This window comes from Corapipo altera, unplaced genomic scaffold (genome assembly GCF_003945725.1).
Source record: "Corapipo altera isolate COAL_440 unplaced genomic scaffold, ASM394572v1 71, whole genome shotgun sequence".
Lineage (NCBI taxonomy): Eukaryota > Metazoa > Chordata > Aves > Passeriformes > Pipridae > Corapipo > Corapipo altera.
Window position 1 is genome coordinate 3,508,214 of NW_020884916.1, and position 12,170 is coordinate 3,520,383.

Sequence of the window (12,170 nt, forward strand, 5' to 3'; positions counted from 1 at the left end):
CAGAGAAAAACTTTGATAGTCTCCAAAGGGCTCTCCAAACCTGGAGAGTTGCTCAAGCTCTTAACTTCCAGAATGAGCAGAGCAAAAAGGACAGCACAAAAATTAAATACAGCAATTGAGGATTTAACACCCACCCTGTCATTTTACTGAAATATTTCCTTCCCCCTTCCTCCTGCTGTTATCAGTCTTCCCTTTCTGACACGTTTCATGGCAGTTTCTGATGTTCAGAGCTCTTGTGAAGTTTATTTTCAAACAAAACTGAGGCAGCCCGTGCAAGAATAACTATTTTCATTTGGGCTGACAAATATTTTCTAACCTGAAGCTAATATTTTTAAAAGGTTCAGGCTGTTGAACAATGAAAACTAAAGCTGTGTCAGGTTGATTTAGAGATTTTTATTATTATTATTTTTTTTTTCCCTGACAGCACACAGCTGAATTCCAGTCACTGCCTTGGAGTTTTAAATTCTATGTCCCTTTTCTCAGCTGAAAACACAGCTTTGTGCAGGAGCATTCAGTGAAATTCAGAGGATCCCGATGGAGAATCTGTCACACTGTTTTTCCTGATGTGGTTTCATCATCACCAGGATTTTGCCTTGTCCTGTGGCTGCTGTTCCAAGTGCTGGACCCTTGGCAGAGCTTCCTTAGTGTATTAATGCCTGAGAAATGTGCTCTGTGTCTTCCTCCTGCTGTGACATCTGTTCTGCATGTGTAATTGTCTTCGTGTGGTGTCTTTGTTGGTTCCTGGACCTGAGAACACCCATTGCCCACTGTCATTTTGGAAGCAGCATCATTACCCTCCAGAGAACTCTTTTTTTTTATCAGCTTTCCCTGGTGTGAAACAGAGCTAAAAACCCAACCAGCTGCCCAGTGCTGGTGCTTTTTTAGCTGCTCCTCAACCCTTCTCCTCCTTTGCCTTCTCTGTGAGCAGTGAATGAGGACGAAAAACACCCCAGCCAGTTGTGAAAGGAGGCTGAAATTCCGAGTTCGCTCCCTCCCTCCCTGCACAGGGTGGGATTTCTGAGCAGGAAGGTGGGACAAGGAGCAACCCCTGTCCAATTGGCTTCTCCAGACAGGCTGTTACCCCTCCTTACCCCGTGATTTGTAGCAGCAGCAGATTTGGTAATAAAAACCCTGTCTCTCTCGGGATTAAGAGCGCGGTTACACTCGCAACAGCTGCCTGCGTGTGTCTGACCCGCTGCAGGAGGAGAACGGGCTGCTCCTGCTGCTCCTTCTCCTGATTTTATCGAGTATTGTTCCCCCCCCTTCCCTCTGTTTCTCTCTGACCTCCTCACAGCTCCGGCCGCTCCTGAGAAGACTCAGCTGACTTTCCTAGAGCAGCCCCAGGAGATTTTTCTTTCCCGAGCCAACATTAGGCAGAGGACAGAAGAAGGGGGGAAGCTGAACCCGAGCCAAGCCCTTTGCTGGCAAACCCTCGTCTCGGTGCTAAACCTGCTCTGAGCCAGACCAAGGCAGGGGAGGGACTTTGTTTTGTAGAGACGAGGAGAGGAGGAAAAAGAAACTTGAGCCTGGCTTCCCCCTGTGGCATGTCTGTGCCCCGAACATCCCCTCCCCACCCCGCCGGCTGTTAAATGAGAGCACGTGAAGAACATGAGGTTTCCTGCTTGAGCAGGGCGGGCAGTGCTGGACCGGGCGAGGGAGGAGGAGGAGGAGGAGGAGGAAGGCGAGTGGTGGCTTTGTGGTGTGGTTTACACCGAGATCAGAGCGAGAGCGCCTGGGGGTGGGAGCAGAAGGAGAGCAAGGGCGTCTGATGCCAGCTGCCAACATGACAGAAACCCTGCAGCTCCCAGCCCTGCAAGTGCCCGAGCAGCAGGGGCTGGAGGGCTGTGCCTGGTCCAGCTCGTCCACCCCGACCCTGCGCAGGAAGCGCTTCAAGATGAGGCGGATGAAGAACGTGCAGGAGCAGAGCCTGGAGGCCGGCAGGTACCAGGATTCTCCTTCCTCCAGCAAGGAATACCTGCAGCTCCCATCCATTGAGATCACCCCCTCCAGTGACGAGGACACCCCCTGGTCCAACTGCTCCACACCCAGTGCTTCCCCGCGGCGCAAGCGCTTCCTCCTTCGGAAGTGGCTGCGTGTCAGAGAGAAGAAGGAGTGCAGTGAGAGCAGGTATGTTCTTTGGCCACTTCCCCTTCCCTGCTCCCAACGTGACCCTGTCCACGTAGGCAGGTAGGGTCTGTGTTCCCCTGGATGCATTGGTGTGCTTTTTCCCCCGGACTTTGTTGACTGGAACGTCGTGGTGTTGGTTGGACTTGTTGGTGCCAGACCAAGTGGCCTGATCCTTGTGTGAGGACAGGAGGTGTGTTAGAAACAGCAGTGCTGGGGTCTGTCCTTGCTCATGGTCCTACAGATAACACAGAGCCAGTGAAAACAACTCCCTGCTGAGAGAGGGAGACTGTCCTGAAGGAGTGGGTGGTGATAAGACTTAACTTCATTAAGGTGACCCGAAGAGACCCTTGAGAGCAAGAGAGGAGGTGACCTCCCTGCTGGCATTACCTGCACAGGAGTGATGATGCCAAACCTTTGTTAATGCTGGTGGTGCTCATTCCTCCCCCTGAGACCTTCCCTGTCATCCTTTGCAGCTGATGTTGGGAGGAAGCGAGGACGAGACAGAGAAACCAAGTAGGTGGCTCTGCACATCAAGGTGTCTGGCTTCCCTTCTTGGCAGCTCTCCAGACCCGAAAGTCACTTGGTCTTTTGGCTCAAAAGGGGACAAATCATTCACAAAGGCTTCCAAGACCTTGTCAACACAGGGAAATTAATGCCCAGGGAGTTATTGTGTGGCCACACAAAGATAAAGCTGTACCTGGTGTAACCCCTGCAGGTGCAGTCAGGGCATACAACATGCAGTGGAATCAACCCTACCTTTAACAGGGGGGTGGAACAATCTACCTTTCCTGAAGGCCCCAAATACACAAGAAACTTTAAAGGTTTCTCCAAGAAATTAGTGCTGTATAAATCTTTATACTGGCTTGGTGTGGGCCAAGTTTTCTTTTGTTGTGTGCAGCTCCCATGCAGCTGATCTGTGGGTTTATCCCTGAAAGGATGTGCTGCACTTCCATGAGAAGAGAAACTCAACTCTTACCATTCCTACACCCAACATACTGGGTTGACTCACTGCTGTGTTGCTTCAGTGTTTACCGGACAGAGCTTTTAATATCCACTCTGATTTTGTGATAAGTCTTCTCACACAAGGTCCCTTTAGCAAGGTCAGTCTGTCATTGTATTAATTTTTAAAGAAGTTTCCTCAATAAATGCATGCCACTGAGGATTTGATAACCCCTCTCAGTAACTCAACATTGAAAAACATCTCCTGGTTGGGAACTATTACTGATTTTCACGTAGCTGTGGTGATATAAGTAGTGATTCAGTGGCACCACAAAAAATGGGAAAGATAACGCGTAAGACAAGTGTCAGAATCTCCAAGTTGAAGGTCTGAAGTTCAACAGAGCATGGCTCTTCAGCTGGAGGATTTATTTTGGATTTATTGATGGTGGATGTGTTTGAGACAGAGGCCAAGACACGCTTCTTTTGGTGTGAACGCGTAAGAAAACTTAGTTTGTTCTTGTGCCCATATTTCCTGGCCCTGCTGACAGCTTTCTGCTCGTCCATCTCCCAGACATTTCTGCCTGGGTATGCTTTTGAAGCAGTGATTGGAAAAGAGGTGAAGTGTTTGATGGATTAGGTGGCATTAGCATTCCAGAGCCAGCAAGGCACCTCTTTTCTTCATGTGCAACAGGCTCCAAATCAATCCCTTTTGCAATGGCAAACACAATGGTTTCAAATGGAATTTTTCCCTTTCTAGTTCAGATGGAAAAACCCCATTTGCTGGTCACTGTGCTGACCCTTTGGGCTTGGAGGGTGCAGAGATCATCATTGGGCTTTCACAACTCAGCAGGTGCTGGAAGGGCACAGAGGAAGCAGAATCTGTGGGTAACTGGCCACAGAAAGTGTGATGAACCCTAAAGGATTTTGTGGCATTAATTTGAGAGGCTCAACAGCCAGAACTGTGGGGTAAACCTGAGTTTTGCCTGTGAAACCCTGCTCTAAAACAGCAGGGCAGGAAGCTGGTTTCCTATAAATCAAACAAGTACTGCTTGTTTGCTTTCCCTGCTTTAGACTTTGTCATCGGCCTCTTGATGCCATTCATGTTTGTAACAGATGCTCTGTAACATAATTAATTATATTACATAATATATAATATACAAGAATATTAATATATGGAATATATAAATTAGCATATTTATTATTAATTCTATATTAATATATTATATATTATATATTAATATATCATATATTGATATATTATACATTAACATATACATTAATATATTATACATGAATATATTATTCTGTTAATATATAGATCAATATATTAATTAATATATAAAATTAATGTATAGATTATCCATATAATAGAATATATATTAATATATAGAATACATATTAATATAATTTATTGTGCTGTTCATTTGTTTAAGGGCAACAACCTTCAGTGTTTTGTCCAGGGGTTTATTCACCAAGCCCTGTTTTGGACTCGAGCTGTTGGTGGTGCTTGGCCTGTCCAGCAGTTTAGTTACAACACTAACAAGGATTAACAAGGTGGTCATTGTGCCAGGAGTGCAGGCACCCTATTAGGACGTGCAGATTCCCAAATTTAGGTATTGATCCCATTAAGTAGGATTCCCAAATTTCACCTGCTAAAGGGTTGCAGCTCCCACCAGAGAAATCCAGTTTGCTCCAGTCGCTCCCTTTCTCTGGTTAAATCACCCATCAGGCAGCTTGAATTTCATTTTTGGACTCTGGTAGCCTTTACACCCGTCCTGTGGCCGGTGATGTGGCTGTTTGTGTGGAAGGGTTTTCCCAGGAAAGCTGGTGCACCCGCTGAGTTCCTCCAGCTGAGTTCCTCCAGCCAGGCGTGCTGTACTCACATGCCCCAGAGCAAGAGCTCAGTGACCATTAGCACACAGAGAGCATCCAAGTGAATAAACAAATGCTTTTAGGACTCCAAGGGCTGTCTCTAATGCTCCAGCTCTGCTTTTCCCACCCGGAAACTCCGGCCCACAACACCTTCTGTATCAACTGGTTGGTTTTTAACAGCCTGGGTCGTTGGAAGGTGTGTTTACCTGCTGTGTTGGGTGGCTGATGGAGCAGGAGGGAGACTTTCTTTCCTTCCATTTAACAGCAGAGATGGCATTTGAGAGCCTCTCTTGCCTCTGACACAGTTTTGTTCCAGGTGACAGAGCAGAAAGGTGCCGTTTCTCGGGGTAGGACTCTCCCTGCAACTTGTCCTTGTACCAAAGCGTGATCCAAACTACAAAGTTGGTGTTTTGGGGGCCTACAGATGATAAATATATTGATTTTTATAAGGGCTGCAGACAACTTCTTACCTGTTCTCCTCACCCATCATTTGCTACCCAGGTAATGAAGTTATTTACCTGCATAGAGCTCTGTAAAATATGAACCCAGGTGCACAAGTCTTTTATTAAGACATGATGATGTTTCTGTCTTCAGAGGCTGGAGATGCAATCTGTCAGCATTTTGCTGTGCATGTAATGAACATGCATTATTGATGTGGGGGTAAGGGAGTTTATCTGCTTTAATTTATTATTTACTTCTTAAAGCCACCCTTGCTTGTAATCTCTGCTGGCTCAATCCTTCCCCAGAGCTCCCTTTGCCTTGAGCTCTCCAAGATCACCTTGTTTTGTCTTCTTGTCCTAAAGATGAATTTGTCTGGTCAATCACAGCATCCAGACTAGTTAAGAATGAAATTTAAGACTGTGAAATTTGTGGATTTTGAGGGGAATTCCTAAAGATGGGTGTACTCAGGTTGGTTTTCTGCTGGAAACTCTTGACACTCCCCGTGAGTTCACCTGAAAGCAAAGGCTTGCCTAACTCCTAAAATGCCTCTAATGTGTTAAAAATGAAGTGTATTATTGGGAGTACATCTTAGAAAAGTGGCTGTGCTGAGGAGATGGAGGTTTTCTGAGCTACCAGATACACAACTGCACAAGTTTTTCAGCTGAAATCTTTAACTTACCTGACAGTATCAAATAAATGCCAAGAGACTCTCTAGACTGCTCAGCAGTTTGCTTTGTGGCTTTCCACTGTGTGGAAAGAGGTAAAACTTCTATTTTTTACCTTAAAAACACTTCCACTTGTCAAGTCTCTTGGTCACCTTAGTGAGATACATCAGTGAACTGCTGATTTGTTGGAACATGAGCTAAAAATATTAGTTACAAAATATTAGTTACAAAGAGGTGGTTCAGATATTTTGAATCTTTAATTTAAATGAATCTTTAATTTCAACTAGTTCATAATGCTTTTGCTTTCTTTAACAAAATTGAAACCCACAGTGTTTCTGGGAGTAAATTAATGCTTCATTCACCTCTTTCTTCCTTGTACATGTAAAAAAACCATTGTGTTTTCTAGAGGAAAAAAATCATGAAAGCCAGTGATGTGGGTTTTTTTCCCCCCTAAGTAACTGCTAATTATGAAAAACAAAAACCTGAAAAGCTACAAGATTAAAGGCTGTTGAGCCTCTCCCATGGTGGAAACGTGATCCAAGTGGACTTCTGTCTTTGGGGAATGTTAGTGGAGGGATTTACTGAGCTGGGAACAAGCACTTGATGGAGAGGGAGCTGGTGGAGCTGCTGCTGGTCCGAGAGCTCTGGGACGGCTGGGCTGGGATGAGGTTTTGTTCACTTCTCACCATAAAACTCCGAGAAGCTGCAAATTGAGTAAGGAAATGTTGTAGTTCTCAGTTTCTCAGGCTTTCATCAGCTTCCATTTTCAGTTGTGGGTCAGAGGGGAGAAGTTGGGCTTCTCTGCTATCAGCACTGCAGCAAATGGAAGGAGGGTTTGGACTGGGATTGCTGGGGCAGTTTTGTTTTTCAGGTGTTGCTGAAAATTCTTGTTAAAATCTCCTTTGTGTGAGGAACTGATGCTCCACAGGGATTTCATAATGGAAGAGGCAAATGCATCTTTTTTTCCACCTCCTGCTCATAGCTGGGGCTGGTTAACTGAGGTTTTTGGGAAGACAAATATCAGTTGTGGATCTCTGAGGGAAGCAGCTGATCTTCTCTGCTTTTGGTAGCTTTGGGAAGTGCACAAGCACAAACTTCCCTCTGTGTGGTATCTCTCCTAATCTGAAAGGTGAAGTGTGAGAGCTCAGTAGCAGCTCAGCCATTAATGTAATCTTTTTTCTTTTAGAACCTGTCAGTTCAAATGCAACTTGTGCTTCAGGATAGCTGATGTGCTGTTCGCTGGGACTGCAGATTTTTTTGCCATTTGTTTAGGACAATCTGTGCCAAGTGACTGTGAATTCCACCAGCTCTGTTATTTGCCTTGGCTGGATCTTATTGCCCTCGTGCAGTAGTTTGTGGTTTTCTTTTAAAATATTTGCCTTCCAGTATTTGTGTGGTTTAGGATGACCAAGAGTATCAAAACTGACCGATTTACAAACAGCCTGAACTTAAACACTCTTGATCTTATCTAGTCAGCAAATATTTACCAATGGACCGTCAGAATTCCACATGGTGCCCAGTGCTGTGCCTGTGGATGGTATTTAACAAATGATCATTGTGTTCATTATACGGTTGTTTTCCATGGGATTGTTGAATAAGATGTTGATGAAAGGGCTTGTCTTGACAGCTGGGAAGGTTGGTGTTGATGTTTTTCCTTTGTGAGAGGAGAAAACTTGCCCCTTGTAACCCTTTCCAGCAGGGAGATGACCACAGATTCACATTCTGACTCTCCAACTCTACTGCTAAGGACACAATTAGTGCTAATTAAGATGGTCTACATGATAGATAGAACTGTCCCTTATCTTTTTTTAGACTGGGTTTCCGCTATAAATATTGCTTTGTACCCTCCCCATCTATGAAAGTGAGTTATTAGGGAGATGTGAAGGTTTGGAGCAGGAAATGCCCTTTTGGTTCTCAGGAATCTCTTTGGGCTCTTGGAGATCTTGTAGCACCTAAAGGGGCTGACAAGAAGGGTGGACAGGGACATTTCACAAGGGCATGGAATAACAGGGCAAGGGGGGAATGGCTTTAAGCTGAAGGAGGGCAGGGTTAGATGGGATACTGGGAAGGAATCTTCCCTGCAAGGGTGATGAGGGGCTGGGATGGAATTCCCAGAGAAGCTGTGGCTGCCCCAGCCCTGGAAGTGTCCAAGGCCAGGTTGGACAGGGCTTGGAGCAACCTGGGCTAGTGGAAGGTGTCCCTGCCCATGGCAGGGGGTGGCACTGGATGGGCTTTAAGGTCCCTTCCAACCCAAACCATGCTGTGGTTCTCCTCCTTTGGAGGAGTTTTTCCAGACTCCATCCTGAGATGGAGCAGGGCCGTGGAGGCAGGAGGGGTCCTGTGATCCTTGGAAATGCTGTGGTCCCTGCAATAAGTGGTTCAGCAATAAGTCTGAGCATAAATCTTCCTGATATTTCCTTGCTGCCTTCAGGAAGGACGTGTTTGCCCTCACAACTTTCCTCCTGTATCCCAAGTGTGGGAACAGCAGCTGCAGGAAAACTGTCTGAAGGTGCTTTGGCTTTTAATTTGCAAACTGAAGCTTGAGGTCCATCAAAGGACAGCCCTTGATGGGGGACACTGTTATCCCTTGGAACTCAGGCCGGTGATTGCCCATTCCTGTCCCTTATCCTGCTTTCCCTCCTCCACCTTGAGGTTTGTACTGGCACAGTCATTTCCGGATCCCTGCAACCATAGAAACACGGTGCTCCTGATGACAGGAATTTAATTTTCCGAGGACAATGAGGTGCTGTTAAGGCAGCTGGGACTGGGAGCTCTATTTCTGCTGTTTCATGAGAAATATGTGGTGGAGGGGGGGGGCTGAATTCTGGGGAGGAGGAGCAGAGCAGGAGGGCGGAATTGAAGGATAAAATTGGTTTTGACAAGCTCCTGAAAGCCCTCTGTGGGAAAACATTCAGAGGAACCTTTGCTTCTGACACACCTGAGGCTTGAAGTTCAACCTGGTTTTATTATCCTGTTTGTGTTGTCAAGGAAAGCTGGGCACGAACACTCACCCAGAGGAGTTTTCAAATGAAGACTGTTTGCACATCACGGAATTCACAGGCTAAAATATTCCATTTGCATTGCAGATCTTTTAGACTTCATTTAAGCCAAAGCTCTCTTTTAATTAATGTGGATTTTAACAGTGTAAAAATACCCTTTAAAAGGCACGGGGATAACCTCTTTGCCTGTTTAAAAGTAACCACAACTCACACCAGATATTGGTGTTGTTATTCTCTTTCTGGTGGTGCTTCTTCATGCATCCCAGTTATTTTGTGATATATTTTAAGGCAGGTAGAGCCAAGTCTTCGTGCTGCAGCTGTGAGAGTGAAAAGAACTCTCTAGTTGTTCAAATAACCAAAAAACTTTGTAAATTTGAACAGAAACCTTGATGTGCCTATTCCATGATTATAACCTGCATATCTTTGTTCTCAAATGTGCTGGTGAAAATATTTATGTATTGTGGCATTTCATACGTGGTAGTTTTTAATTCAAAAAACTGTTGCCACAGTCGTTGAAAGCAGTTAAAGAATATGTAAACCTGATTGTCAAGTGTCTATTATTCCCCTTTTTAAAACAGATAATACAGAACTCAAAGCCTTATGATTACTGGGGTTAATTAAGCAAAGTGAATACAAAATAATCCTCTGGGTTCAGGCCTGAAATTCTCACTAATAGCTGTGGATAACAACAGCCTTCTGGTTTTTATGAATTATCCTCCAAGCTTATTAACTGATTCTCTCTTGCAGGTCACAGCCATTTCTTTCCTTGTCCCATTCATCCATCACCAGTGACAAAAAAAAAAAATCTGGCTAAAATTCTGCCCCAAACACCTGCAGATATAAAAGTACAGTGGATTTTTCACCCTCACCTCGAGAGTAGAGAAGTCCCAGAAGGCTCTTAGTGTGCAAACATTGACTGAGTGTCTGAACTTTGAGAAATCCTGACAAATATCTTCGACTGGGGGACCTGCTTACCTTTGAAAGCTTGTTCTTGCTTAAAGTAAGAGATTTTGGCTCTCCCTTATGTGAAATCTCAGAAGAAAACGAGATTTATTAAAAAAAGAAAGGGCAGAAAGATAATAGTACAAAATCTAGTTTATAGCTCGTAACTTCCTAAAATCAAGTGGGAGAAAAATAGGAAATATTTAAATATTTAAGGCACAAAAGCAAATTCAGATCTCCAGATTGAAACTAATTGTGTGTGATCAGAACACTGGTTTTAGTCAGCAAAATGTTTTTTTTTTTTTGTGCTTGGGTTACCTGGATAAATTGCTTGGGAGCAGTGAGGTGGAGGAGGGATGGGAGCAGACTTTTCAAAGACTTGATTTGTTAAAAGACCTGGTTAATCTGTAGTTAAGACTTGAGTTTCTAGAGTAATAGGTAATAAGTCTGAGTGTTTGCATGAGAATTAAGGAAAAACCACAAGGCATAAACCTTAAAATACAGAAATTATAGGAATTGAAAGTGGCACCCCAGTGTGTGCACCCAAAGATTTAAGCCTTGTCCAAATTCAAGTTTGTCACTGCTGAGCTTTGGAATGAGATCAGTTTGGGTTTGCTGCTTTCCTGGGAATTTTATCCAGCTTTTGGCCTTCTCTGTAGATACCAAACTGACTTCTCCCCATGTTACTCCTCAAGATAAATCACACCTTGTATTATCTCTGGTCTAACAGCCCTAACTCCTCTTTTTACCACCTCAAAGCAACAGTTTTTAATGGCAAGCCACCTTAAAATGGACTGAAAAAAACCACAATAAACCAATAACTCTGCATTTCAACCTCTCTGAACGTTTTAGGGAATTTAGCAGCCTCACTGTCTAATAATCAGACTGTTAAAATCACTTTATTTGTGTGAAAAGCTCACAGATTTTTGCCAAGCTTCATGTTGGAGTGAGCAGTGGGTAAAAACTGATTTCTCTCCTTGTTTAATTGCTCACAGTCCTGAGCTCAGGTGCTGCAGTGTCTGGATTCTGTTAAATTTTAAGCTCTCATTTGAAGGACTTTTCTGCCTGTGAACTTTAATGGGTGGATGAGCAGGGAAGGGTTTAAGGTTCATCTTTTATAGCTGCCCCAAAAGGGAACTTTCACGTGGTGTTACCAGCACTGGTGAGAGGTTGGGAATTTTCCTTTGGTGAGTTTTATTCTATTTGCTTGGTCTGAGTTGAAATGGCAAAGTTTGGTGGGAGGATTTTTCTATGAAAAAACAAGTAATTATAGAAGAAGTCCCTGCAGTGCTTTCTTGTATCTAAAGGGTGATCATTTAAATTACCAGGGTTAGTGTGGTTCCCTCTCTGCTCTTTCCAAACCAGTTCACTGGGCCATAATTAAGCTCAGAAGCACAAGAAAAATGTTCCTTTGCTTTTGGGAATATTTTGTTCTTACCCAGCTGTTGATTTATAGCTTTGAAGCCAGTATAGAATTCTTATTCCCTGATTATCCTCTCTGCAGGGAGGCACTTCAGAATGACTAAACACGTGGGTGTGGGAAAATTCAATCTGTCCCCTTTTGCTGGAATGTTTCCCTGTCCAGGTTCTGGTGGCAAAACTCCCCCCTGTGCAGTGGGGAGACGAGCTGAGTGTGCTCTGTGTGCCCACACTGCACTTCTGTGCTTAAAATCCATAGCTGAAAATCAGAAATATTGCAGTTTTGTGGGTTTTTTGGTCCAACTTCAAAAGCTGATTTGTGTATTATCTCTTGAGGATTTTTATACTGATCAATAATTAGTTTTTTCTGAAAGGTTCAGCCTTCTCTCACGACAGTAAGGAACAGGGTTCTGTCTCATGCAGCAGAAATAGTGAGAAGTGGGAGATGTTTCTCAAATACTAAATGGGTCCTCAGGGCAAATTATTGTGTTTTATAGAAAGACCTTGTTCAATAAGATCAATCCCTTGAAGATCTTGAAGCAGCAGCTGGTCACAATCAAGGTGGCTGAGGAAAGTATTAAATGATAATAAGAATCACTGGCTAATTTCTCTTCACAGGAAACCACAAATCTCTTTGACCAAAACTCTGATCTCGGGGTGGGGGGGAACACAAAGTCCCTCCCCTTCTCTCTCTCTCTTTTTTTTTTTTTCTGGAATGAAAAATTAACAAATAGAATTGATGGAAATGTGCCACTGCAGTGTTTTG

At 44.1% G+C, this 12,170-nt stretch overlaps 1 protein-coding gene and 1 long non-coding RNA gene across 6 annotated transcripts in view; one reads left to right on the plus strand and one right to left on the minus strand.

The window, feature by feature from the left end:
• Positions 1 to 378: 378 nt before the first annotated feature.
• LOC113952883 lies at positions 379 to 1,400 on the minus strand. Its single transcript, XR_003529688.1, has 2 exons — positions 1,285 to 1,400; positions 379 to 747 (listed from the first exon to the last, which is right to left on the minus strand). It is a non-coding gene; the product is annotated as an uncharacterized LOC113952883 (long non-coding RNA).
• The window catches only part of LOC113952881 (protein Aster-B), a 90,147-nt gene continuing 79,259 nt past the window's right edge, over positions 1,283 to 12,170 (plus strand). For 2 of the 5 annotated variants that reach the window (XM_027655403.1, XM_027655405.1), the window contains exon 1: positions 1,665 to 2,127. In XM_027655403.1, coding sequence (XP_027511204.1) covers positions 1,769 to 2,127 — 359 coding nt within the window. In that variant the 5' untranslated portion in view covers positions 1,665 to 1,768. Of the gene's footprint in view, positions 2,128 to 11,078; positions 11,173 to 12,170 lie in introns of those variants that run through there. The other 3 variants (XM_027655402.1, XM_027655411.1, XM_027655412.1) reach the window with 3 other exon arrangements.